The following is a 27,503-nucleotide window of genomic DNA, read 5'->3' as shown; positions in this document are numbered from 1 at the left end:
GAGGGAGAAACCTGGAGGAGGATGCAGGCGCTGGGTGGCCTGGTCTCTGGCCTCGTCACTTCTTCCCTCAATTAGTTCAGAGTTCTGCCTCCTGCACACACACCTGTTAGGAGTATGGCCTGACTGCTCCCAGGAGGCAGTCTGGACTGAGGGGCATACCTTCCAGAAAAGCAGATTTGATCTCTCTGAAGAAGGAGCAGGAGGAGGAGGAAAAAAAAGAGAACTAAGAAAAACAGGGTGTCAAATGACTACCCAGCAATCCTTCATAGGCGATCCCATCGGCTATTTACCCAGTCCCATGTTGCTGGATGTTTAGGATGTTTTCATGTGTCGCACAGTCGTGAAGACTGCTGTAGGAAAAATTCTTGTGCTTAGAACATTATCTAAGTCTCTTCTTGACTTCAGAGAAGCCCCAGGAGCAACGTTGGGGGGCAAAAGGCACACATGTTTTTGAGGCTCTTAAGATTGACATTCATCAGTTGCCAAGTCGCTGTCTAGAAGGATTATTCCCATGGAGACTCCTCCTGGCAATGCCAATGAAAACGCTTCCTCACAATTGGTACTGTCTGCTGGTAATTGGGCTGCCACGGGAGGTAATGAGCACCCCGTCCGTGGGGGAGTTTAAGTAGATGGAATGTGACTATTTGCCCAGGGCTGCTCGGATCACGAGGGAACTTGCCTTGGTTGCAGGGGAGACTCAGACACCCTTAAGGAACTTTCCAGTCTCTGGGCCTCTTTGGCTGAGACTGAAAGTTCTGATTCTCTTTAAACTACCCTCAAGCCTCACCACTTCTGTTCACTTTCCACAGGTACTTGCATTGTTCCCGGAGCTGCCGCCCACGCCCCGGGCCTCCTGAACGGGGTTGCTGAGTGTCGGGGGATCCGGCCTTACCTCTGAGTGAGGCAGGACGCTCAGGCGTGGTGGTGAAGGGGACTCCCCTGAGATCACACAGACCTGGGTGCAAATTCCCTCCCCGCCACTTCCCAGTGAGTGCCGTGGGGACAGCTCGCTTCACCTCCCTGAACCTCGATTTCCCTCCTCTGTGAAGCGGGGATCATTGCAGCCCTCAGCCCATAGGGCGGTTCAAGCAGACAAGCAAGTGAACACCCACCATAGACGTAAGTCTTCAATAAATGGTCGTTATTTATCTTTCTCGGTTTGGGGTTTGTACATAAGATGTGAAGGACAGCCCGTAGGTGATACTGTAGGCAGCCATCCACCGAATGGGACTTGAGGGTCCTTTCTCCTCCTAGCTCCAATATATAGCTCCCCTCTGCTGCTCATCAGGCCCCCTAAGTATCCACCATTGGTCACCTCTATGGATATAGGCATGGTGACAGATTGTATTTTCCAAACGCAGTCACATCGGGAGCTCACGTATTGCACGCTCTTATGATGCGACTTCGGCATTCCTCCCATGGAAGGGAAGGTCTCTGCGTCTTCTTGAATCTGGGCAGACATGTGACTAGGATGGATGTGACACTATGTGACACAGTGTCACTTCCACTTCCACAACAAAGTCATGAGAGGCAGCACGGCTTCCGCCTTGTTCCCTGGGTCCCTTGCACGGATACCCTGGGCTGCCTCAGGCCCTCGCTTTGCCGTCTGAGCCATCCATCTGCCTGAGGCAGACACGCTCTCAGGATGCTCGGAGACCAGCTCACGCAGAGAGGTCACATGAGGTGCCGTGAGACTCCACGAGGAAAGAGAAACGTCCAGGCAGCTCCCAGCCGCTCCAACCCAGCCACCACTTCACTGCAACCACAGGACAGACCTGTGCTAGGACTGCCCTGCTGAGCCCTCCCCAGTTCTCGGCCCACAGAACCCCTGAGAGATGATCAGCTGTTGTGGCCTCCGAGTTTGGGGATGGCTTGTTACGCAGCCATAGGTCACTGATACAAGCACAAAATCCTTCTCTTCAAGGAAGAGGAATCAACCTTTTCACTTGCTGTGTGCCAGGTATTGTATCCTTTTATCCTCAGTAATAACAATAAGGATGACGATAATAATAGCAGCTTCCATTTATTCAGCTTTACAAGTACCGGGCAGCGGGCTATGGTTTTTACATATAAAATCGCTATGAATTTTGCACCCTATAGGTGCTGTTATTATCCTCATTTTCCAGATGAGGAAACCAAGGCACCGAAAGATGAGATGACGCGTCCAAGGTCAAGTGGCCGGTCAATGGCAGAGTGAGGGTTCGAATCTGGGTCTGAGTGGCTTTTGAGGCTGCTCCTGGGATGTGAGATGGCCTTTCCCAGCCTGGGAAACAGGCCCCAACGCAGACCACCATCCACCAGGGCAGCATCCCAGGCCCTATTCGTCCCCCCTCTGTGCATTTTTCTCCTCCCTTGGATCTTTCTGGGGATCTCCCACAGACACTCCTAGACGCCCTAACACCCCCATACCCCCGCTCCAGTCCCTGGGAGACAGGGAGGTAGTGACCTGTATGCTCAGGTGACCTAGGATGGTGACATTGAGTTCTCACTCCAGCTGGGCCCCCGAGGACCAGAGTCAGGGCCCCTGAGGGAAGGACTTTGGTTCCAAACTCAGCAATTCTGGAGCTTCTGCCCCAAGAGCGGGTGACCCGGGGAGCAGCTGACCCCAGAGCCGGCTCAGTCATTCCCATACACAGACACTAGCTGTGGGAGCCCCTGCGCTGGCTGCCTGGACGTGGGGACGAGCTGGGCCTGGTCCCCGCTGTGAGGGCTCCCAGCCGGTGGGGGACCCCAGCATGTAAGTTGTAGGATTGATGGAATAGTAGTGGCAACAATGCCTTCCATGGAGGGGGTTATTTACTCTGCGCCAGGCTTGGGGCCTGCAGCTGTACACACAGTGCTGTGTTTCATCTTGCAAGGGCTCCATCAGGTAGGTACTATTATCATCCCCATTTTACAGGGAAGGAAACTGAGGCTCAGAGAGTCTAAGTGTTTCCCGAAGGTCACACAGAAACCTGAGGCTCTGAGATTCCAAAGTTATCATGCTCTGGACCACAATGTCATCCATCCCAGAGTAGGGACGTAGAAGCATGCTCTGGAGGTAAGGAACCTGGGGGGGTTGGAGTAGGGGCGGGCGTGGGGGTGGGCATGGAGGTGCAGGGAGGAGGGTGGAGGACAACCCAGAGGTGGTGGCCTGTGAGCTGGGCCTGGCGCGTGAGTCAGAGTTTGTCAGGTGGAAAAGGGAAGGGCTGGCAGCCCTGGCAGGGAGCTCAGAGGAGCCGAGGTGTGGTGTGTGTAAGTAACAGGGTGTGCCTGAGCTGGAGGGGGTGGAGTGGGGGTAAAAGATGAAGTCAGAAAGGTGCGCTAGGGCCGGCCATGACGGGCCTGGAACTCCAGGCTCAGGGTTGGGTCTGTCCTGCGGGTGAAGAGGAAGCGGAGCCGACATAGGGACCAGACGTGCGCCAATTGTGGGGGCGGGGGCGGCGCTGGAGCAATGTTCTGGGAAGACACGTCCTCCAGCCTCGTCACCCTGAGTTCCAGCCCCAGTGTCCTCCCCATCTCAGCGGAAGGAAAGACGGAGGAGGCCAGAACTTCTCCAGGAGGCTGGGAAACTGGGGAGGGGGGACGTCAGGACGAGCAGATCACTAACTCCCTTGTCTTGACCTATTTGCCAAATTCTTCTCTTAAAAGCGATGCTGCTCCAAGGAAATTCTGAACTCGATCAGGAGTCTCTCAGACAGAGGCATTTCAGGCAGGACCGCCGGAGTACCTGCGGGTAAGGCGGGACCTCCCCCACCTGGGACCTTCGCAAATACTCCCTGTCACCATTGATGACTGGAAGCATTTCACGCCGTGTCGCCCACCCCTCCCCCCGGGAACAGAACCCCCTAGTTTCACCCTCGAACAGCCCCTCTCCGGCCTCCTGCTGTGTTCACCATCAGGTTTCATCTCAGCTTCTGCTTTAGCGGCGAAAGCAGAACCCACAGGCAGGGAACTGAGAGGAGGGCGGCGAGAGGGGAAGACCCTCGGGACCGCCGCGGAGCCTGGGCCTTTAAGGGCAGGGGCGGGGCGAGCCCTCGGGGGCGTGTCCTCTGGGGGCGGGGCTGTGGCGTGTCTCGGGGCGGGGGCCTGGGCCCTGGGGGCGGGGCCGGAGGCGGGGCCGGGGCCGGGGCGGGGCCGGGGGCGGGGCCGGGCGGGCCTGGGAAGAGCCCGGGACGGTGCAGCGGGCGGGGCGCCCGGGTGGCAGCTCCGGGGCCCGGAAGGTCGGGCGGCGCGGGCCGGCGGGCGGGGATCGGGAAGGCTGCGAGGCCCCGCTGGGTTGAGGTTCGCAGTGTGGGTCCGAGGCCCGGCCCGAGGTAAGAGGAGCCTCCCCGCCCGCCAGGGCGTCGCCGGAGAACCGAGCAACCGGATTCAACTTCGCAACATCCGTCCAGACTGGGGAACTGAGCACATTGACGGGGTCTCGCGCCCAGAAAGTGCAGCCACAAACGGGATTGCAGCCCCAGTTTCCTGCCCTTCCTCCTTCCTATCAGATCTACACAACTTGCCGTAACGTCTGAGGGCCTGGCACCGGATGGGCGCGCAGGAGGAGCTCAGTTAATGCGCCCTTGCGAATGAGTGCAAGAAATCAGCGGCCAATAGAGATGAGACACGTGCCGATCCTCAAGTTGGGGACCGCAGAGGGGCGAGCATTTATTGAGCCTTTACTGCATGCTCCGACGGGCCAGCATTTATCTCCATTTTACAGTTGAGGAATCAGAGGCTCAGAGAGGTGAAGTGACCACCCCAAGGCCACACAGCTCCTAAGTGGCTGAAACTCAGTTGGAAACCTGGAGTGCCCGGTTCCCACTCCACACCAAGTGAAGTTCCAGAGAACGGAAGAGGGAAGAGTCGGTCAGCAGGTGAGGAAAGAGTGCTAGGACACGGGTCCTCTGCCCTCTTCCCCTCTCCTCCCCCAGGACCTCCTCCTGCCCCTGCCAGGACGTTGAGAAACGTCTGTGCAAAGAATTACCAAAAAATCGTTGTTTTCTGGGCTTCGTTTTTCTAGACGGCAAAAATAAAACATGCTCATGTACAACGTGTGGAAGAGGCAAAAGAAGAAAATTAGTGTGCCAGTGACTTTTTTCCCCAGTTTAATTTCTTTGGAAGAAAAATGAAGCTATTTTTGCCCTGGCGTTGACGGAAAAGGCAGATGCTAGACTAGAGTGCAGCCCGCTCGCCTGCTAACAGACTGTGTGATTTTGAGCAATTCTCTTCCCTCTGGGCCTCCATTTCCCCATCCGAGGAGCTGGTGGCTTAGTGGCCTCCTTGCCCTGTGAACTTGGACAATTTATGGGACTCCTCTGAGCCCAGCTGCCCCCTGGGTGAAAGGGATGCAGACAGTAACATCTCCAGAATTATCCCGAGGACCAGATGAGAGAGGCAAGGGGCAGCGGCTGAGGGTCAGGAGCAGGCCTGGCTTCCCCTCTCTGTGCCGCAGTTTGCTCATCTGTAAAGTGGGAATAATAGTAGCCGCCCTCCTGGCAGGTTGTGGGGATTCAGTGAGGTCATCTGTTAAGTGCTTGGCTCATGGAGAGACCGAGAACAACACTGCTTAGTCGTTTCAGACTAGTGGCACGGAGGCCAGGTCCACACGCAGAAGTCTGTGTTCGTTGTTTTGAGGGCTGGCCCAGTCCCCACCACTGCCCACTTCCCATATTCATCCCCCCACCTGGCCCCTGGGGGCAGCTGTCTCTGGATTCTGAGCCTGGGGGTTGTCCCTTCCAGCCTCCGTATTCTGGTCTCGGGCTCGGGGCGGGCAGGCAGGTGGGGCCTAGGTTTCCATGGCGACACTCTTGGGGGCTTGGGAAGCGGGGGTATCTGACCTGCATGCTGGCTGAGCTGGACCCTGGGGCCCTCCATCCAACCTCTACATGGACTTTCCCTGGGGGGCACAGATCCTCAGCTGAAAAAGTTGTCGGGCCCCTGCTGCTGGGGTCCTGGGGTCTTCCCTGACACCGTCCCTCCTTCTCAGCCCACCCTGCAGGCCGCTTTTGCTGCTGGCCGTGTGGACCTGCACCGCTGCAGAAGGAGAAGTGTGGAGCGTGAGGGCCGGCCCGTGGGGCTGATGGCTGGCAGGCGGCTGCACTTGCCCTGGGTGCTAAGCTTGCTCGGGGTGCTGCTGATGGTGGAGACAGCGTTGGGGGCCAGGGGCCCGTCTACAGGGGCCCACCTTAGCCCCCAGTTTCCAGCCTCAGGTGTGAACCAGACCGCCGTGGTAGACGTGAGTACCTAGACAGGACGCTGGCATCAGGTGGGGGTGTATTCGTCCAATTGACAAATTTTTATTGCACGTGTACTGTGTGCCAGCGGCTGGGCTGACCCCTGGGGTCTACTAGGGGACGATATAGACAAGAATCCCTGCCCCCGCACAGCTGGTCTCCTGGGAGGACACTAAAGAAGTGAGCTTCTACATTTCAGGTGGTGAGATGCCAAGTGCCCTGCAAATGATAGGATAAAGTGGTATTGGAGAGTAGGGGCTGTCAGGGGAGGGAGTATTTCTAACTATTTCAGACTGGGTGGTCACCGATGGCTTCTGTGAGAAAGTGACGTTCAAGCCAAGTCCTGAATGGAGAAAGGAAGCCGCTTATGCAGATATCTGGAGGATGAGCATTCTAGGGAGAGAGAACAGCGAGTGCAAAGGCCCTGAGGCAGGTACAAGCTTAGCGTGTTCCCGGAGCAATGAGCAGGCCAGAATGGCAGAGTGAGGGGAAAAGTGTTAAGAGTTAAGGATGGAGAGGTAGTGGTGGCCAGATTACAAAAGGCCTTATAGGCTGAGGCTAGGAGGTAAGATTTGTTTTACAACAGTGGGGAGCCAAGGGAGGGTTTAAGCAGAGGGATGTCAAAATCTGGTTGGTTTCTTCAAGGGATCTGTCCGGCTTCTCTGGGGAGATTGGATTGAGAAGGGCGAGGGTGGCAGCAGGGAGCGCAGGCTCCCAGAGCTCCAGGTCAGTGATGCTGGTTGTGGAAGATGGGAAAGAAGTGGCGGGATTTCTTCCCAATGTTGAAGGCACCCCGAGATTGCTTAGAGGGAGAGGTACAGTGGGAGAAGGAGAGGAGTCCAGGATGGCTCCAGATTTCTGGCCTTAGTGACTGCGGGGATGGCAGTGCCGCTGACTTGGATGGGAGCACTGAGGCAAGAGCCATGGGGACACTTGGGTGAGGGGCAGGGAGGGCCCGGGCCGTTGAGACGGACTGCAGGGAACTTGTGTCGTTCCATTCTGATGTCTGTGAGGGGAGGAGAGGTCAGAGAGATCTGATGAGAGACTGGAGGCGGGGGACTGCTCCAGATGACTCCCGGAGTCCCCACCACCCGCGGGGGCAGTTCTCTCCGGGTATCTTCTCTGGGGAGAATGGAATAGCAGCCTCCTCCCCTCGTGAGCCGATGGGCGATGGGCTGAGTCTTAGCACCCACGCCCACTTTATGGGGCTGCAAAGAGCCTGCATGCCCGCCCTCCGAGGCAGGCTGACAGGTAATTACACCCATTTTACAGATGGGAAAGTGGTTTGTGGTTATTGTGGTCATCAACTTGACTGCCGCCTCTTGGGGTGTGCTCCTTGCGGGCAGGAAAACTGGGGTGATCTGTGGTTCGTGCCAGGTGATGTCTCTGAGCTGTTGAGCACCTGCGCCAGCACTGTGCCGAGCCCAGCGAATCTGCCCCCGGCCCCCTGAGATGGGCAGGATTGTCTCTGTGCTGTGGATGAGGACCCTGAGGTTCAGGGAAGTGACCGAGCCAGGAGAGTTGCTGATATTTTCCTGGGTGTCCTTAGTGACTCAGGGAAGAGGATGAGAAGGGAATGGAATGGGTGGAGAATGAAAAGTCACCCACCCCGGGCCCAGAGCAATAGCACCCTACCTCTGCCGCCCCAGGGCAGAGAGCCAGGGACTCATCTCGATGGCCCTGGAGGAGGGGTGGCCAGCTGGGGTGGGGGCAGCGGGCTGCACAGGACTGTGGTTCTGGAGCCAGAACTGGGGGATGCGCCTGCTGACTCACTCGCCGTCAGGGCGACGGAGGTGAGCTGCCACGGGAACTCTCGCTGCGTCCTCCCTGGCTGACCCTGAGCCCGGGGAGGACGGAAGTGAGGGGGAGGGCAGGCAGAGGAGGCTGTCCCTGCCCAGTGGGGCAGTTGCCCCAGGAGCTTCAGCTGGTAACTTCCAGGCAGAGCTGGGTTTGAAACCACCTCTCAGTGTTGGGCTGTGTGCCCTTAGGCAACTCACTTTGCCTCTCTGTGCCTCCCTTTTCTTAACTTTAAAGTGGAAATAATTGTACCAACCTCCTAGGTCTGTTACAAAGACTGAGTGAGATGGTGCCCAGCACACTGTGTGGCAAAACAGTTATGAGGGCCTACTGTGTGCCAGGCAGTGTGCAAGACTTTGGTGGGAGAGGCAGACGTTAAACCTGTCTGTGCTCCAAAGTCCCGGGCGATGAGAGCTTATAACTGATCTGACCTAGGCTGGGGGTGGTCAGGGAAGGCTTCCTGGAAGAAGTGTCTCGGGAACTAAGAATTGAAGGATAAATGTGGATTAACTGGGGGGAAAGAAGGAGAGGGGTGCCAGGCAGCAGGAACAGCACAGAGAATGGTACAGGGGGCTCAGTGTTGCATCAGTGAAGGGCCGGTGGGCCGGGCTGGGGAGGTGGCCAGAGGGCTCAGAGGTGAGAAATCTCCCCTCCCGTGTGGTGTTGGCGGGAGTTCGGGGCGGGGGGGGGGGGGGGGGGGTGGAACTGTGATTTGACAAAGCTTATTTTTCTTATATTATGGCAAAATAGACATAACCTGAAATTCACCGTCTTCGGCCTCTCTAAGTGTGCAGTCCAGAGGCATTCAGTCCGTTCACACTCATGTGCGACCATCACCGCCACCCATCACCAGAACTTTTCCATCTTGCAAAACGGACACTCTGTCCCCATTAGACAGCTCCCCCCCAGCCCCCACCCACCTTCTACTTTCTGTCTCGGTGACTTTGCTCCGGGTACCTCAGATAAATACATTCTATAGTAGTTGTCTTTTTGTGACCAGCTTACTTCACTGAGCATGACATTCTCCAGGTTCATCCGTCTTATAGAGTGTCCCCAGGTTTTCCTTTTTAAGGCCGGATAATATTCCATTGTGTGGACCTGCCACACTTTGGTCATCCATTCATCCATCGATGGCCGCTCAGGTTGTCCAGAAAGGCCTTCTGGCTACTGTGAACATTGCTGCTCTGCCCAGGGATGTACGAATCTCTCTTCAAGACCCTCTTTCCCTTCTTTGGGGTCTATAGCCAGAAGTGGGAGTGCTGGACCAAACGGTAATTCAATTTTTGATGTTTTTGAACCGCCATGCTGTATTGCACGGCGGCTGCACCATCGTACATTCCCGCCAACAGCGCACACGGTTCCAATTTCTCCACGTCCTCTCCAACGCTTATCTTCTTCTTTAATAGTCGCCATCCTGATAGGTGTGAGATGGTATTGACAAAGCTTTTGAATGGAAAAAATTGACAAGGGGGACCTTACAGGCCGAGGGCATTCCCTCAACAGGTGCACACGTGACGTGACAAAGGGCAAATATCCGTTGTCTGGCGAGCTATTCCCAGTCAATAAGAAAAAGCCAACATTCTCATTGGAAAAGCTGACAGTTCAGAGAAGGATGCGAATGGCCTAACCCATGGCCAGCGCTCAGGACCTGCAGTTTAACAGGGAGACGCCTCCCACACTGGCCTGGACGGGACTCGTGGCACCCGTGTGGGTGCAGGCGTGGAACCACACCTTTCCCGTTGCTGGTGGAGTGTGTGTAAGCAGTGTGGGGAGGGTATTTTGGCAAAAAATCCATCAACGTTTAAGACGCTTATGCCTCTGCCACAGACACATGGGCCCTGCCCACATCCTTTGGACCCTCCTATTTCAGTGGGCTTCTGTGGACTTCAAGTTGCCAGTACCTTTTCCAGAACCTTCCATGAGCATGGTGGGCGGAAGTGCTGGGGAACTGGCACCTCCCTCCCCAGCAGGCTCCTCGTGACTGATGGAGTCGGTGTATAAATACCCAGCTCCCCAGCCCAAGGTGGGACGTGTCTCAACGCAGCCTTCACCGCCTGCCTTCCCTCCCCAACCCACGTCCTCATTTCGGAGCCTGCGTTCCATACACGTCCCAGACAGACTGCTCACACATAAATCCTTGTCTCTGGGTCGATTCTTGAGGAAGCCAGACCAGGATATGCTCTGACTCAGCACTTTCACTTCTGGAATCCTCGCTGACATAATACTCTCACGTGTGCTCAGAGTTGCATGCAAGGAAGTTGGTTGTTGGTACTCTTGACGAATTAGACACTCCAAATGCCACCAGGAGGGAAGTGTTACCTCCGCTGCGTGTCATCCATAGTAATGGGTTCCAACTCTGACTCTGCCACTGAGCAGACCCTGGGTCATCGCCTGACTCTCCTCATCTGTAAAACGGGCGTGATAACAGTACCTTCCTCACGAGATGGTTGTACAGATTAATCGAGATACATTTTAAGCTCCTGGCTCTGTCCCTGGCATAGAGAAATCACTCAGAGTGTTTTGACTTCTATCGCTTTCTTCATTGTTACGTGTATTAATATAGGGCATATATGTGAAGTGGGAAAAGCAAGTTGCAAGAACCTGAGATCTAGGATGGAGCCATTTCTATAAAACAAAACAAACGTGTAATAGGATGGATATACAAGTGTCATTGAACTGAGAAATGTCTATAAGGGTACGCTCCAAACTGATCATGGTGGGACCTCTGAGAGCGAGGTGGGATTATGGAGGACGGGGATGAGAAGGATAGATTTAGAAATCTTTATGCGTCGTTTCTTTTTGTTTTGTTTTGTTTTTTAAACCAACGTATTCATAAATTACTCATGTTAATTTCAAATGCAAGTTTATTTTTATAGATTAAAGCGTGCTGTTGGCATGTGGAGGGGTTGGGGGCTTAGAGAACCAGAGTGAAGGAGCTTATCTTCAACTGCTTGGGTGGGCCTGGTCCAGGCTCCCGTGGGGTGTCAGCCCCTGATGTCCCCCGTTTCCTGCAGTGTCGAGATGTGTGTGGCCTGAACGCCTCTGACCGCTGTGCCTTCATCCGGACCAACCCTGACTGCCACAGCGACGGGGGGTACCTGGACTACCTCGACGGCATCTTCTGCCACTTCCCCGCTGACCTCCTCCCTCTGGCCATCGCCCTCTACGTGAGGCCCTGCCCCGGGGAGCCCGTGAGAGGGGCGGGTGGCCTGGGCTGGACTTAACGCCCCCTCCCCTCGCCGGCCCCCCAGGCTCTCTGGCTGCTGTACCTGTTTCTGATTCTAGGAGTCACTGCCGAGAAGTTGTGAGTTTGCCCTTGGCCTCAGGTCCAGCCTATAGATGGGAAAAGGGAGTCCCAGGAGGTTGACATTTGGGTGACCCCAAGTTTGGGGGAAGGATGGGGACAGGGGCCACCGACCGTGGAAGCACTGACCGTTTGCTTTTCCTCCGTAGTTTCTGCCCTAATTTGTCTGCCATTTCCACCACGCTCAGGCTTTCCCACAACGTGGCAGTATCCTTTTGTTGACCTGGACCCTGGAGGGAGGGAGGGAGGGCAGGGAGGGGGGCGGCTGGGAGGCGGGGTGGGGGGCTCATGGCCCAGGAAAGGCCTGGGCAGGCTGGGGCCCCTGCACCGAGCCCCCTTGACACGCTCCCCATGGCGTCACCTTCCTGGCATTTGGGAACGGCGCGCCGGATATCTTCAGTGCCATAGTGGCCTTCTCGGATCCGCGCACGGCCGGCCTGGCCTTGGGGGCCCTGTTTGGTAGGAGCGGCCCGGCTGGGGGTGGCGGGGCAGCAGGAGCGGCGCAGGGGGCTGAGCTGGGTGTCCTCTCCTCTAGGCGCGGGCGTGCTGGTCACCACCGTGGTGGCCGGCGGCATCGCCATCCTGCGCCCCTTCACGGCCGCCTCCAGGCCCTTCCTCAGAGACATTATTTTCTACATGGTGGCCGTGTTCCTGACCTTCACTGCACTCTACCGCGGCCGAGTGCCCCTGGCGTGGGCGCTGGGTGAGCAGACACGGGGCCAACGGGGTTATCCCGGCGCTGAGGGCTGAGAGGCACAGGACAGGCAGGGGTGGCCAGCAGGGCGCAGAGTCAGCTTTGGTTCTAAGTGATGGAAACCCTACTCCAGCCGGCTTGAGAGAAAAAGGGGAGCGTGTGGTTCAGATAACCAAAGGGGGCGGGGCAGAGCCAGGGGCGATGTTCAGAATTTTCACAGTTTCAAATTTGAACAAGCCGTGGAGCCGGGATGCTGACTGTGGCCATCAGGGGCCTGGCAGCGTCCACGTCCCATCCAGAAGGCTCGAGGGACACGGACAGGGGGGCGTTTTGCAGAGGGTTAAGGAGACCGACGAGGGACACTGAGATGCGGAGACCCCCAGGGACCAGCAACAGTGGGAGCCCCTGAAGGGGCAAGGAATGGGTGACTGGAGCCTAGTGAGGCTGGAGGGCCGGACCTGGTGCCGCCCAGCGTGCGCAACAGTCACGGGGGCTCACGGGCCCTGCCAGGGACAGAGCACCACAGCAGGGAGGGGCGGAGAAGATGTAGACAGACTCTCTCCCGCTGCCTCTGATTTGCGGCCGGGTCTCCCACCGGCCGAACCCAACACAGCCAGAGCTCAGGACACAGAGCAGGACGCCGACCCTTAGCACTTGAGTGGGGTCCTGGAGGCCACTGTCTGTGCCAGGCGTTACCTCCTTGATTGCTGGATTGTAGGGGGACAGGGGGAGGGGTGGGAGGGGAACATGGGCCAAGGAAGGTAGGGGAGCAAGGTGGGGGCAGGACATGGCCATTTCCCTACTGGTACTGGGCGGGGCTGACACGCAGAGCCACCAGTGACAGCCACCAGCAGCAGCACTGCCGCTCTTGTAGTCTGGGCCCTGTGCGCGGCCAGGCTGCCACTTGGTGACGGCCTGCGCCTTTGTCTGCAGGTTACCTAGGCCTGTATGCGTTCTATGTGGTCACTGTGGTTCTCTGCACCTGGATCTACCGATGGCAGCGGAGGAGGTCCCTGGTCTACTCCATGCCGGGGACGCCAGGTGAGGGTCTGAAGTGAGCCCCCAAGAGAGGCCATGGGGCTGGCCCGCCTGTGCCTCGCTGTTCCTCCGTCTCTTGAGCCCTTCACTGCTGCCCTGCTCCTCCTGGTTCCTCTACTCCTTCCGCCCACGTCCCACCTCCGCACTTTCACTGCTGCCGTCAGCCTCCTCATTGTCTCTTGTCCAGGCCCCGCACTTCTGCCTCCTCCGTGCTGTCGCCAGGACCGTCTTTCTAAGAGCTCCCACTACCCCCGGGGTCAAATCCAGACGCTTCTGTGTGTACAAATGCAAACACAACACACAAGCACAGATACATGCACAGCACACATGCACCACCACAAACACGTATGCAAACAGATGCCACACACATATACAACACATGTGTACGTAAATACATGCACACACACAAATATATACACACAACACACAAATACAAAATACATGCACAGCGCACACATGTGTAATTTATCGAGCGCTCACTGCCTGCTAGGCACGTGTATCATTTTGCTCCTTCTTCCCGGCGAGGCTGTCAGGTGACACTATTAGTGTCCCTTTTGCGGATGAGGAAAGACTCGGGGAGGTCAAATCCTTGCCAGGCCAGAGAGCTAGAGCGAGGCAAGCTGGGACTCGAACCCTGGGCACTCAGACCCCAAAGGCCATCGCCTGCCCGCAGTGCCAGAGGCCACAACTGGAAACCTAGAGGCCACCTCTTACGTACAGCAGTGTTGTGTTTCATGGTGTGACCAGCAAGTTCTTTTAGAAAATTCGGCCAAGGTTGAAAATGAAGAGATTTGATGTGAAAATCCTAAAGTTTGGCTTCTCTTGAAACCGGAGAAGACGTGGCCTGGCGCTCCACCCCTACCTGGCACAACGGGTGGAGCTGAGTGTCCCTCTTAGGACGAGGCGTGTGCTCCAGTTTTCCCCAGTCCCCACCGCTCTCTGTCGTCTCCCCACACGTGGAGGCGGGTGGGTTGCAGCCCTGGTTAGGTTGGGGAATTGGCCTGTTTCCCTCTGTCCGTGCTTGGCACCTTTCGGCCTTGGAGCCTGAGAACCTTGCACTGGATCTTCTGCCGTTTGTGCCGGGCCTCAGCCTTCTTCTCCAGACTCATTTCTTAGCCTGAACTCTGCACCCGAGCTGTGTGGAGCCGCCCCCACAGCCCTGAACATGCTGTGCTCCCTCTGGCTTTCTCTGGGCCTTTGCATGTGCTGTCCCCTCTCCCTGGTGTGCCCTCCTTCTGAAAAACTTAAGAACTCAGCACAAAGTGCGTTCTATGGGGACCCCCAGGTGTCCCCTCTGGGCTTGCACAGCTTTCTGACTCACCCCAGCACAGCCTTTGTCCCTCCATTCTGTTATTAACTTACTTATATGTCTGTCCATTGGACTGTGAGCTTCTGGAGGGCAGCACTGTGTCTCATTTCCTCTTATGCCCCTCCTACAGGAAGTCTGCCACGATTTTTCCTCTCCTCCCCTCTTTGTCCGCTGAGCCTTCAGAGTTCGGCTGACATCACCCCCATGCTGTCTTCTAGACCCATCATGGCCCATCAGGCTGGAACAAACAGGGATGGAGGCCTGGAGAGGGACCCAGAGTCCCCTAGAGATAGGATTAGGGGAGCACCCACTCCTCACTTGAGGGGGCCGTTTCCTTTCAGGCCTCTCTGTGCTGGGCCCAGGTCTGTCAGCCTTCCAGAGGCCTCCTGTGCAAAGTCACATGGGAAAGGAAAAATAGGGTGGGTTCCAGATTCTGAAAGGTACAAAACTGAAGTAGGAAAAGGTTTGAGTTACGTCTTACTCAGTTTAGCGTTATAGCTACATCATCCCACTTGAAAGTGTCTTGTGTTAGACTTTTTCACTCTGTGAGAATCCCTGAGCATGCGTGGTGATTGCTGAGATGTCCAAAACACAGAGGGCCTGGGCAACTGCCCCTGAAAGCTGCCGTGTCCCGGAGGTGCCCTCCCTTGGCAGGGCGGTGGGCAGGGTCTGGGCTCCCTGGCTGGCTCATGTGAAACGCCCTCCCTCCTACAGAGATGCTCTCAGAGTCCGAGGAGGACCGAGTGTCTTCCAATACCAACAGCTACGACTACGGTGAGTTGGGGACGCTGTGCCCAGCGGGGGTTGGGGCACGGGGCAGGGCCGGGCGTGGAGAGACGGGGAGAGGGGGCTGTCCAGGCGCCAGGAGTGAGGCTGCACACCAGCCTCACCTGCCCCCTGCCAGGCACTGGGTGTTCCTCCTTCAAGGGTTGGAAAGTCTGGTGGGAGGTGGGGAGAGGGTTTCCTGGAGGCTGAGCTAGCCCCGGACCCCCGCCCCTCCCCGCCTTGTGCACACAGGGGAGGAGTACCGGCCGCTGCTCTTCTCCCAGGAGACCACGGTTCAGATCCTGATCCACGGCCTCAACCCCCTGGATTACAGGAAGTGGAGGAGCAAGTCAGCATCCTGGAGGGCCCTCAAGGTGCTCAAGGTAGGAAGGAGGGACCCTGGAGCCGTCTCCTGGCTTCATGACAGCGGCAGGACAGTGGCCACACAACCTTCTCCAGCGCAATGAGAGGGGAGGGGCTGGGGTCTGCTGAGACTCTCCTGGAATCGATGACCTGCGACTTGATGGGGAAACTGAGTCATAGAGCTTGGCCGAGGGCCTGACCTGGGGCTCTGCCCACCACGGAGTAAGGAGAGCATCTTCCCAGGGACAGAGAGGAAGGACCGGGTGAGGGCAGGGACCTGGGGCTGGGGAAGGAGTGGGTCAAGGTGAGGTCCCAGGAGATGAAGATGGCGTTTTCTGATCACCTGCTGCTTCCGGGGCCAAGTGTCTCCTGGAGCCTAGATCTGAGCGGGGTCCCCAGGCTGATACACACAAGGACCACTGCGGCCGCTGCCACCACCTGTATCATGAAAGTCAGGGCTCTCACCCCCGTCCACACCTCCTCCTGGCGACAGCCCAGAAAGCCTGTGCACAGTGACGCCCTCGTCAGTCCCAGAGGGCAAGGAACGAACGTATTTGCACCCCACGGTGGCTCTGGCTGCGTCGTGACCTGGGGCAAGTCCCTTCACCTCTCCGAGCCTCCGTTTCCTCCACTGCAAAATGGGGATGAGGATGGTGCCTTCCTTCCGGGTTGTTTGTGTTAGTAAATTATTGCTGCAGCAATGCTGCGTAACAAACAACCCCCAGAGTGCCACTGACTTACGATGACAACGTATCTTCTCATTCAAGGGCGTCTGGGTCATCTGGGCTGCGGCCGGTGACTCAGGTCTGCCCCACATCTCACTCCGGGGCCGGTGGGTCCTTGGGAGCGAGCTCTTTTCTTAGCGGAAGAGACGGAGGCAAACTTCACAAGCGCATTTTAAGCCTCTGTTCACGTCACGTTCACCAACAGCCCACTGGCCAAAGCAAGTGACATGGCCAAGTTCAAGTTCAATGGGACAGGGAGATCTATTCTGCAGCCTCTAGTCATTTGACAAAGCGTGTGGGTGTTTAATTCCCTTATAGGAGGGACTGGAGTATTGGGAACAATATCCAGCCTACCACAGTGGGCGTGACAATTTCGTAACTACTGTGAAGGGCTGGGTACAGGGCCTGGCAGATAGTAAACGCCCCCTAAGTGTTATTACTAATTTAGTTATTGGCTAGAACACAAGGTGTGGGGCCACTCAGAGCTGGCCCTGCATCCAGCTGCATTTGCCCTTCTGTGTGGCTTTGGAGAAGTACCTTAACCTCTCTGAGCCTCAGTTTCTTCAACTGGAAGGTAGGAAAATAATAGTTCCTGTGCCCAGGGTTGTTGTCGGGATTAGCGGATAAGATGCTGTGGCTGAAGAAGAGCTCCCCAGAGATGTCCACGACCTGATCCCCGGAACCTGTGAATGTGTTCCTGATATGGCAGAATGGGCTTTGCAGATGTGATGAAGGCTCTTGAGATGCGGAGGGTATCCTGGCTTATCCAGGTGGGCCCAGTGTCATCACAGGGTCCGCACAGGGAGAGAGGGAGGCAGGAGGGTCAGAGTCAGAGGAGGAGATGTGACAACAGAAGCCCAGCTTGAAGCGACTCAGGGCCACGAGCCAGGGAATGCAGGCGCCCCCTGGAAGCTGGAAAGGGCAAAGACGCGCATTGCCCCATTGATCCTCCAGAGGGAGCACAGCCCTGCCGAGCCCTTCATCTTGGGACTGTGTCCCCAGCACTGAGAGGGGACCGTGTGTGTTGTGTGAAGGGCCTCGGTGTGTGGCCCTTGGTCACAGCATCAGGAGACCGATCCAGGTGCTTCGGGGCCTGCACACGGTTGGTGCTCCAGCACCAGCAGCCTTGTTGTGAGTGGCTGAGCCCGGGGGGCGGCCAGCCAGCACAGGCCCCCCGCCACATCCTGCCTTCGCGCCCCCGATAGCTGCCCGTGGAGTTCCTGCTCCTCCTCACCGTCCCCGTCATGGACCCCGACAAGGACGATGGCAACTGGAAGCGGCCCCTCAACTGCCTGCACCTGGTGGTCAGCCCCCTGGTCTTGGTCCTGACCCTGCAGTCGGGGGCCTGTGAGTATCCCCTCCCCCAGGCTGCCCACCTTCTGCCTCCCCACATTCCAGAGTTTTCTTCTCAGCCACACGGGGGCCCCTGGGCCAGCGGCAGAATCCTGGACATGCAGCAGGCACTTAATATGTGCTTATGCCATAAGGGATGCCAGCCTCCTGCAGTTAATTGATCCAATCCTGCTGGTTCCAGACGGAGGCTGCGAACGAGTGGCCCTTGGACCAGGTCCAGCCCTCTGGCTGTTTGCCTGCATTAAAAAATTTGGAGATTTCACTTCAAAATCCAGGTCTGGGCTTCTCAAGAAGATCTGGGCCGTATTCCTGGAGGCAGAATTGGCTGGAGCTGAGCAGGGGCGTTCCCCGATGCGGGTGCCTGCTGTCTGAAGCATCACAGGCCCCCCATTGCCTCTTGGGTGACCTGGGTGGGTTACCTCACTCATATATGTAAGCTAGCTGGTCCCCACTGGCATGTCACTTTTCTCTGTCCCAGGCTGTGCTTTCCTTTTCTGACCTGCTCTGGCGGAAGAAATGCCCAGTCTTGTCAGGTAGTTTCTAACTCCCACGGGTCAGGTTCTTCCTGTTGTCTAACTTTAGTATCTCATGCTGCCCATTCTTCTCTCTGTCATCCTCCCCCTGAGCCCAGGGGCACCACCTGGAGGTGGAGGTGTGGCTCTGGTGGCAAATGAGTGGTCCGGTGTGGCGTTATTTGCTCTAACTGTGTCAGTGTGAAAGGGCTGTGAAATTCCTGTGAGTTTCTCCCGTGACTTATGGGGGACACAGGCACCGAGGGAAGGTGAGGCGGAGGGGAGGGGAGAGACAATCAGGGCACAGGGCCACCCCGGAGCTGAGGAGGGCACGCCCTGGGGGTGCCAGCTGTCTGGTCGGTCACAGCCCTCCGTTCCCTACGGAGCCAGGACGCCCAGCCTCTTGGCCCAGGGACTTGCTTTCACAGTCCGTGTGGCTGCTTAAAAGAGTGGTTCTCAAGCGTCAGTCACTCACGAACCATCTTCTTGATGTTTCTCCCATTCTACACTCTTGTATATGATATTTTTCTTCAATCAGCTCTCTGCTTTTAAACCTAAATTTATTGAAAAGGAAACTTATTACCTGCATCAATGGGAAAGTGACGTCATTTCCAATAAATCAAGGTAACGGCGGAAGTAAATGCCATGGTGTTGCGGCCTCCGAGCGGGAGCCTGTCAGCTGGGCGTCTGGCAGGTGGCAGGGATGCTGCAGGCGGTCAGCGCCCATGGAGGCCTTCTGCTGGGTGCAGGGGGAGCTGCAGACGGAGCGCCTCCCTGAGATGTGCTCCTGTGGTAGGCAGCGTCTCGTCCACATTCCCAACACCATCTAGTGGCATTTGTGACCCCCTTCTGGGCTGAGCACTGCATAGAGAGAACCCCCAGACTCGGCTCCCTGCCCGGGGTGGGTGTTGTGTCTGCCGGCAGAGCCCCCAGTCTCACTGCAGCCTCCAGCCTCCTGCGTCACCAGGCCGCCCCCAATGCCATCTTTCCAAAGTGCCACTTTTGCAGGCTGTGGTCACATCTCCACTCAGAGGCCTCCTGGGAGAAGCCCATGTCCCCCGGAAGTCATTCGGGCCAGCGTGTCCCCAGCCTTTCTCTGCGATTGCCGGCACGGACCTGCTCCCCTCTGCCATGGTGCCCCCGCCCCCTCAGGGCCCCCCGGAGCTCTCTGGCTCCCCACGTCCCCCCTCCTAGAGCCTCTCTACTTCAGGCTTGGCGCATCCAGAGAAGGGTCTCTGAGCAGGTGCCAGGTTCCAAAGCCAGTGTTTTAGTGAAACGCGTTTGTCACAATTACTGAGAATCACCCATGATGTCTCATATACACGATGTTGTGCATTTGGCCCCCACTGACGTTTGAGGGCCAACGAGCTGGACTAAGAGAAGGACAAAAGCAAAGTCTGGGTGCGTGGTATGGGCCCTCAAGCTCTCCGCTGCCTGTAAGAGGAGGACCGCCTCCCCAGGGTGCAGAGGGTGGTGTGCGGAGAATTCTGCCGTGTGCTGCCGGCTGCAGGGTTTCCTCCTTTCAGTGTTTCACTATGAAGCCTCTGGCACCTTCATAACTTTAGGGCGGATTGGTTTGGGGCGTGGACTTATCAGGAGAGCAGGTGCCGGGCTCCAGAGCCAGTGGGAGGGTTGGGTTGGACTGTACGGTTCATCGCGTGGAGCGATGCCCAGCCATGGGAACGCCTGGCTGGAAGCTCGGCTGGACAGAGCATCGTGGTTGATTAGTAATGTCTGCCATGGGCACGGGAGAGGGTATGGTAATGAGGAGGCTTGGCCATCCCCATCCTGGTTCCAGGAGAAAAGGCCAGAGAAGTCTGTTTTTCATGTGTCTATCTTTCTTTCCTATGTGACTCACTTGAGGGCAGGGGCTGTGTCTTTCATTTCTCTGTCCCCCTGAAGTGCCTGGGACAGGACTGGGCACACAGGAGGTGTCTACCTTACATCCAAGCAATTGAGCGTCGTGGGTTTTATCTGTGGTTCTCCCCGAAGCCCCCACAGTCATTCTGGGGGCCCTCCAGGAGGAGGTGGCGAGCTGAAGCTGCGGAGGGCACCAGCTCCCTTTCTTGTCCCTCTGCAGATGGCGTCTATGAGATAGGTGGCCTCGTTCCCGTGTGGGCCGTGGTGGTCATCGCGGGCACGGCTGTGGCTGCAGTGACCTTTTTTGCCACATCCAACAGGCAGCCCCCCAGGCTTCACTGGGTAAGCATCCTTCGCCCTCTGAGCTGGGACGGGGACGCTGAGGGCTCCCAGGAGGACGTCCTGGGGCAGTTAGGCCAGTAAATGACACATCTTTAAAGCCACTTTTGAGGGGTTTGGTAGCTGTTCAAGGTCCTGTTTGGGGTGGTAACAGCTTTATTTTACTGAGATGTAATTCACATAGCATGTAATTCACCCATTTGAAGGGTACAATGCAGTAGTTTTTAATATAGTCACAGAGTTCTGCAGCCATCGCCACAATCAATTTTAGAGCACTGTCGTTGCCCCAAAAAGAACTCCAAACACTTCTCTGCCCCCCCTGCCCTGCTCACTGCTGGTGCGCCTTCTGTCTCTGTAGATGAGCCTGTTCTGGACATTGCATATAAAAATGGACTCACACAGCGTGTGGTCTTTTGTGACTGGCTCCCTTCACTCAGCAGAATGTTCTCAAAGTTCATCCGTATGGTAGCAGGTGTTAGTAAATCGTGCCTTTTCATGGCTAACATGCCATAGTGGGATACAGCACATTCTGCTTGTCCATTCATCCACTGATGGACATTTGGTTGTTTCCACTTTTGGGATATTATGGATAAGGCTCTATGAACATTGGCATAAACGTTTTTGTCTGGAAATATGCTGTCCTTTCTCCTGGGCGTCTTCCTAGGAGTGAAACTGCGGGACCGAACGTTAAGTGAATGCTCCACTTTGGGAGGAACCGCCAGACTCGCTTCCGCTTTGTTAACGAGGCGACACCGCATTCCTGTGATGGACGGTTTGGTCTCGGCGGGTGTCTTTCCACCCTCTCCGCTGGGCAGCGCGCAACGGAATTTTTAGGCAGTTCCTCCGGAGACTTTTTCTTAAAGTTTACTTAAACATTTTACTTAAAGTTTACTTAAAATTATAATTTGTTACTATTTATTGCTTTAAAAAAGGGTAGTTTTTATCTTGAGAAACTCTGAATTGATGTACCAACGCAAAGGGCATTGACTTTTCAGCACATTGATGAGTTAGAGGAATGGTTTGCAGCCGGAGTTTCTTGCTAGTCTTGGAAGTACTGACACCAGCTCCAGTGTGGATGCTCCTTGAAACCATGGCGCTAAGTCAGAGTCACAAAGGACTGCGTGTTGGGTGCGGCCATTTGTATGTCATGAGTAGGCAAATCCACAGAGACAGAAAGGAGGGGCTGGGAGGAAGGCTGGGTGGCAGGCATGACTGCGGTGGGTATGGAGTTTCTTTTTGTGCGATGGGGTGGCACTTGGTCCACAGACTGGAAATCTGATGAAAGCTACGATGAACCCTTTCTTGACAAAGTAGTCATAGTGAGCCAACATTTTCTCGAGCACGCACTGTGTGCTGTTGCTGTCGCATTTTACAGATGAGGACCTGAGGCTGTGTCCCTGTTGGGGGCCGGCCTCGGTCCCATCAACACACTGTTCCCTCCCCAGCTCTTTGCTTTCCTGGGCTTCCTGACCAGCGCCCTGTGGATCAACGCAGCCGCCACCGAGGTGGTGAACATCTTGCGGTCCCTGGGCGTGGTCTTCCGGCTGAGCAACACTGTCCTGGGGCTCACGCTGCTGGCCTGGGGGAACAGCATCGGAGGTGACTCGGGCTGGGTGGGATTCTGGGAGGAGCACGGCCTAATCACAGTGCTCTTGGCTACCCCAGCCAGAATGGCGTGTGGGCAGGGGCAGCCAGGGCATCTGCCTTCGGCATGTGCTCAGTGCCACTGTCGTTTTGGAGTGACCATCACTGGGCATTGGGGTGAGATGGCCTGGACTTCACCCGGGCCTGGAGACTATGTAGAAGCCCCAGCCTCTTCCCCACTCTCTGATGTGTGGACACCCAGCGGCTCCCCAGAGTTCAGGCAGGACATGGAGCCCAGTGCAGCCAACGATGCTAATGTGTCCATGGGTGTGTGACATGTGTAGGCATTCACACATACAAACAAATATCCTTTAGCTACAGCTGCCAAGTAGCGTTGGCCAGGTTGTGCACTGCATGAGAGCATCCAGACAAGGGGTCAGGGGAGCCCAAATCTAGCTCTCTTTCCACTTACTTTTTTGATACCTTTTTCTAATTTGCATGGAGATACTGTGTGTGCCAGCAGCAAATGGGACTGGGGTGAAAACTTGGTGGTGGCTTGTCACACCCACAGAGTTGCCCCCAGTGGGAAAGAGAGGAGTAAAAAGAATTAAGGAGGGAATCGTGTCTTCTAGGACACTGTGGCCATAGCACCCAGCCAGCTGGTGCAAGGCCCATTAATGTGTGTTGACTGAATGGCTGTGAGTAAGAATGAAGGAGCAAACGACCAAGGAGGGAAGGAGGGAGCCACTCACCACTCAAGGCCTCTTCTCGTCTCCCCGTAGATGTCTTCTCAGATTTCACGCTGGCCCGCCAGGGCTACCCGCGGATGGCGTACTCGGCCTGTTTCGGTGGCATCATCTTCAGTATCCTTCATGGGGCTGTCGTCGCCTCAGCACTGGTGGTGCGGGCTCTGGGGGCCATGCTCCGAGCCCCACTCAGGATTGGCTCTTGCTGAACACCTGGGGCAGGTGACGGCTGCTTGGGCCTCAGTTTCTGCATCTGCAAAGGGGGGATGTCGAGAGGACCGACCTGGTAGGGTTGTTGTAAGGACCGATTGAGGTGGCAGAAATGCTGGCGCCTGGCCAGCGCTAGGTGCTGGCAGATGCTCTCATTGTTAGCGCGGTGGTGTTAGCAGGAGCGTGCCCTCTGAAGACCCCCTCCCTCTTGCGTATAGCTGTCGTGGTCTGTAGATGTCAGGGGTTGGCAGACGTTTTCTTAAAAGGCCACAGCGTAACATTTTAGACTTCGCGGGGCACGATCTGTTTTGCAACTACTCAGCTCTGCTGTCGTCATGTCAAACAGCCATAGGCAGAATGTAAAGGAACGGACGTGACTCTGTGCCGATAAAACTTTATTTATAAAAGCAAGCAGTGGGCCAGATTGGCCGGCAGGCTGTGATTTGCCACCCGCTGGTCTATATAGAAACACAAGGTCAGGCAGCCTGGGGCTGTGAAACAGAAAGGGCTTAGAAACCAGACAGTCTTGGGTTCCAGTTCTAGTGTCACGACGTGCCAGCTGTGTGACCTCAGAGCTCGTCCTATTCGGCGGTCTCCTCTGTAAATTCAGAGGGGGTTGGGGTGAAGACGGATGATGAGGTCAAGCACCAAGGTGAGTGCCCAGCACGTGGCAGTTACTCAACGAGCAGTAGATGTTGGTTGTGAAATAAAGTGCTATTGTTTAAAAGCGCTTCAAGTGCAGCTCTCCCCGGGTTCCACGAGGCAGGGGCCTGCGGGGTGAGCTGCACGGCAGGCAGCTGGCTGGGGAAACACAGACTCGCCAGGCCGATGCAGGCCTCCCCGCCATTTGTGATCCCCAGGCTGAGACCTGCTCCTGGCTTCCGGGCTGTGGCCTGTCCTGACTCTCAGGGTGGGTGGGAAGGAGGGAGCCCTGCTTGCAGCAGTGTCGCCTGAACACCTGCTCGAGGTGGCCCTGACCCGGGCTCCATCACCAGTCCCCAGTGGACCACGGTAGTCACCTCACCTCACCCAGCCTTGGTTTCTCCAGCTACCTAGGGCTCACCGGGTGCCAAGCATTTCTGTCACCTCATTCGATCCTTACAGGCTGAGTGCAGAGTGTACACTGGACACTCATCTTGGAGATGCTAAAACCGGAGCAGATCTCCTCAGTTTTTTTGTGGGGGGCGAGGGGTAGAGTGCAGACCGTAAAGAAAGCCGACAGGGTGTGTGGCCAGGGTTACGGGGCGATTGTTCCAGCAAACTTCCTGAGCCCGGCTGCAGATATCCTGGTGGGGGTGGGGCTGGGCTGCCTGCTCCAGATCTCCAGGGGCCACACGGAGGTGAAGGTGAGTGGCCAGAGGCGTCTGCCAGCGACCTCCTTGTAATGTTGTCTCCTTGTCCTCCCCAGTCGGACGGGAGACGATCCATGCCTCGCAAGTTTACACTTTGTGGGGAGAGGACTTGTCTGAATTTGTGACAGGTCTGATTTGTAGACTATCTTAGAAATATTTTGCATATAAGGTTGGAAAGATGTATTCCTTCCATTTCACAGGGTCACTAGGATGTAGCTTTGGGGGAAGGGCAGGAAGGCCCTGAGTTGGGTCCTGATCCTCTCACTTAAGTCTGTGACTTTGAGGGAGTGAGGACATCTCTGAGCCTCGGTTTCCTCACCTGTGAAATGGGGTCAGTCAGTGACCTTCTCACAGCTTCCTGGATAAGTGTGCATGAGGGAAGGCCAGGCTGAACGCTGTCCCAACACTGCCGCCAGGGGACGGGCTGGGCTCAGAGAGAATAAAGACGCCATCTGTTGAAGACAGCTGCAGACAACGGGGGCCAACAGATTTGGAGAAGGGTCTCACATCGACTATGAGAGGTTCTCCCGCTTCAAGGGTGCCCGAGAACTTCCTGGGGGCGCATGAGGCCTCCTGACCCCGGCATCCATCCCAGGGGGTGGGGGCTGGAAATCTGCATTTCCAATCAGCTCCCTGGGGTCCCTGAAGGTAGGACACTTGAGAAACACTGTTCCAACAAGGTTGAAAACTCAAATACCTGGCGGGCCCGGCAGGTAACCGAAATGTGTGGGTGATGCTGGTGGGCCTCCTGGCCAGATATTCCAGACTTTCTAGAGAAGAATTCAAGACTCCTAGGTGACCTTTTTTATTGTAAAACATTGCATATGGCAAATGGCACCCCGTGCAGAGCAGATTCGACCCGCGGGCGCAACATCAGGCATCTCTGTTCTGAAGGAGGTGGACTCAGAGACCAAACAAGGGAGAAGTTAAGACGAGGAGGGGATGTGGCCCAGTCCTGTGGTTTTAGGGCTCCCCACGTGAAAGCACTTGGAATGTCGTGCGGATGAAAGATGGCGTCATCCATGGGCACAGTCGCCCACCTCCTTCTCCAGTAGCATCCCGTTCTTGAATAGACTCTTGTGGCTAACTTGTAATTAGCTGGCACCAGGGCCAGCCTTTCACAGGGGCCATGCCCGTAAGCAAATAGCTGCTTACCGCCTGAAAAGTTTGCTTTGCTAAAAGATAAACACCCTCTGCAAATTGTGTTTGCCCTCTTCCCGGGCTTAATAGGTCCCTTTCATGATCGATTCTCGGGCAGTTCCAGATAATGAGGCTGGAGGCTGGCTCCCTGAGGGGCCTGTTTCTTTTCTCTTATTCCTTGTGGAGTGTGTGTGTGTGTGTGTGTGTGTGTGTGTGTGCACGCGCCCCCCCCGCCCACGCCCGCATTCCACCGCCTTTGTGCTGAGCTTGGGAAATGCTCCAGCTGGTAATTGCCTAAGACAGAAGGCCTCCTGGAAGGTCACCGTGGAAGGATGTCTGTCCACGGAGTGCTGTTGGGTGCAAAGCACAGGCCGCTCTTCAATACGTGTTGTGTGAGCCCATTGGTGGTTTCAGCTGTGACGTACAGGTCTGTGTGTGTGTGCATCCACACATATGTGCACGTACATGTCACCATATGGGGGCAGGAGAGGGTATCGATTAAGAGCTGGGACTGTCACTTATTAGTGACTCAGTTTCCTCATCTGCGGAGAGGTGACAATCATAATGCTCCCCTTACGTGTTGGGAAGGTGTGAAACGCCTGGCCTGGTACCCGGTGTTGTCCTTGACAAAGGCTAGATAAATGCTAAGTCTGCAAGGAGGGGAAGTGGGGAGGGGACAGTTCCCCTGCCTTTTCTGTATCGCTTGAGAACTTTTCAACAACTGCATGAAAATATGTATGTAATGTATATCATATTAGTTTCCTGGGGCGCCATCCCCAATTACCACACACTAGGTGGCTTCAGACGTGGAAATTCTGGGTGGGGTGCCCGCCCACAGGCAGGCCCCGCAGCTGCAGGCTGAAGTCCCTCCCTGGCCCCCCGTGAGGGGCCCTCGACCATCACTTTGCCGGTCGGCTCCAGTGACGCGCAGCCTCTCGCCCGTTGTCCCCGCAGCTGGAGCCGGACGGACTGTTGGTGTGGGTGCTGGCCGGCGCCCTGGGCCTCAGCCTCGTCTGCTCCCTGGTCTCGGTCCCGCTGCAGTGCTTCCAGCTGAGCAAAGCCTACGGCCTCTGCCTGCTCCTCTTCTACGTGAGCTTCCTCATCGTGGCCCTGCTCACTGAATTTGGAGTGATTCACTTGAAAAGTGTGTGAGCGAAGCTGTGTCCGCCTGGCGGCGGGGAGGTGTCACCGCAGGCGGTGCGATGGAGGATGGACGACGGAGGGCGGAAGCATCTTCAGTGGAGCCGCCCAGCAGGCGTGGCGGGGTAGGGGCTGTGGCCCTGTTGGGGGGCTCCCTGCTAGATGCTCCCAGTGGCTGCGGTGAGCCGGGAGCACAGCTCAGCCTTATTTCTGGGACTTTGGAGACCGGGCCTCACCGTGGACGGGGTTCCAGACAGAAGCCAGGAGACATCCCTGAATTATCTCCAGAGCCTCTCGAAGGTTGGGGTTCGGGGTTTAGGGGATGACTGGGTGCCTTCCAGCCCAGTGCTGCTGGGTGACCCCCAAAGTGTTCAGGGCTGGAGCAGCTGTGGAGGCCCAGGCCCCTGCCCACAGTCGCCCTGCTCCCTCCCGCACCTTCTCAGGACTCAAGCAGCTGCCAAGCCCAGCGTTAGGGAGTATGCGGCTCGGGCCAGTGGACGGGACACGTTCTGTGCCATGGCCTCGGGCCAACCAGGGCTGAGCTCTGGGGCTGCACCATCCAACAGAAATAGCCAAATTTTGAACTCACTAGTCGCCACGTTAATAAAGCCGGAAGAAACAAGCGAAATTAATGGTAATACATTTTATTTAACCCAATGGCTCCAACCTGTCAGCGTGGCGCTGGCCCCGTTCCTGGCCGCCAGAGTGGACGGCATGGCTCCAGACTCCACCTCTAGGACTCGTGCCGGCCGCCGGCATCCCCTCTGTGCCCTGCTCCTTGGGCTTCCCCAGCTGCGAAACAGGAGTCAACTTGACCCTGCCTTGCCTACCTCAGGGGGAGCCCCGGGCTGGGGGCCCAGTGCCCGCAGGCTCGCGGGAGGACAGGAGCGCTCGCCGGCGCCCTCCTGCTGCCGTCGGTGACCCGCCTTTTCAACACGCGCCTCTGGGGTCTGCCCGACTGCCTTATGCTGGCAGTAAAGGGATCCAGCTGTCTCTTTTCCAATGAAATCTATTAAATATGTCAAGTCTACAGACAGCATGCAGCCAGCTCTGCCCAGTGCTTCTCTTCCTG

The 27,503-nt window shown here is 56.5% G+C and overlaps 1 protein-coding gene across 5 annotated transcripts; it reads left to right on the top strand.

The window, feature by feature from the left end:
- Positions 1-1,680: 1,680 nt before the first annotated feature.
- SLC8B1 (solute carrier family 8 member B1) lies at positions 1,681-27,467 on the top strand. 5 transcript variants are annotated; one of them, XM_070516119.1, is made up of 18 exons: positions 1,681-1,960; positions 2,900-3,040; positions 3,631-3,715; positions 5,954-6,202; positions 11,012-11,164; positions 11,249-11,301; positions 11,451-11,509; positions 11,656-11,760; positions 11,837-12,004; positions 12,929-13,036; positions 15,057-15,116; positions 15,360-15,490; positions 17,401-17,542; positions 20,141-20,262; positions 21,705-21,858; positions 22,626-22,706; positions 24,081-24,145; positions 26,246-27,467. In XM_070516119.1, exons 4-18 carry the CDS (start codon positions 6,047-6,049, stop codon positions 26,441-26,443), a joined length of 1,755 nt encoding a protein of 584 aa, XP_070372220.1. In that variant the 5' UTR covers positions 1,681-1,960; positions 2,900-3,040; positions 3,631-3,715; positions 5,954-6,046; the 3' UTR covers positions 26,444-27,467. The 5 variants fall into 5 exon arrangements, with proteins under 5 accessions (XP_070372220.1, XP_070372221.1, XP_070372219.1 ...); XM_070516120.1 differs by lacking the exons at positions 1,681-1,960; positions 2,900-3,040 and having other exon boundaries at positions 3,621-3,715; XM_070516118.1 differs by lacking the exons at positions 1,681-1,960; positions 2,900-3,040; positions 3,631-3,715 and adding an exon at positions 4,701-4,841.
- The last annotated feature ends 36 nt before the right edge of the window (positions 27,468-27,503 follow it).

This window comes from Equus asinus, chromosome 8 (assembly GCF_041296235.1).
Source record: "Equus asinus isolate D_3611 breed Donkey chromosome 8, EquAss-T2T_v2, whole genome shotgun sequence".
In the NCBI taxonomy this organism is placed as follows: domain Eukaryota; kingdom Metazoa; phylum Chordata; class Mammalia; order Perissodactyla; family Equidae; genus Equus; species Equus asinus.
This window is presented reverse-complemented; position numbering and strand designations above follow the sequence as displayed.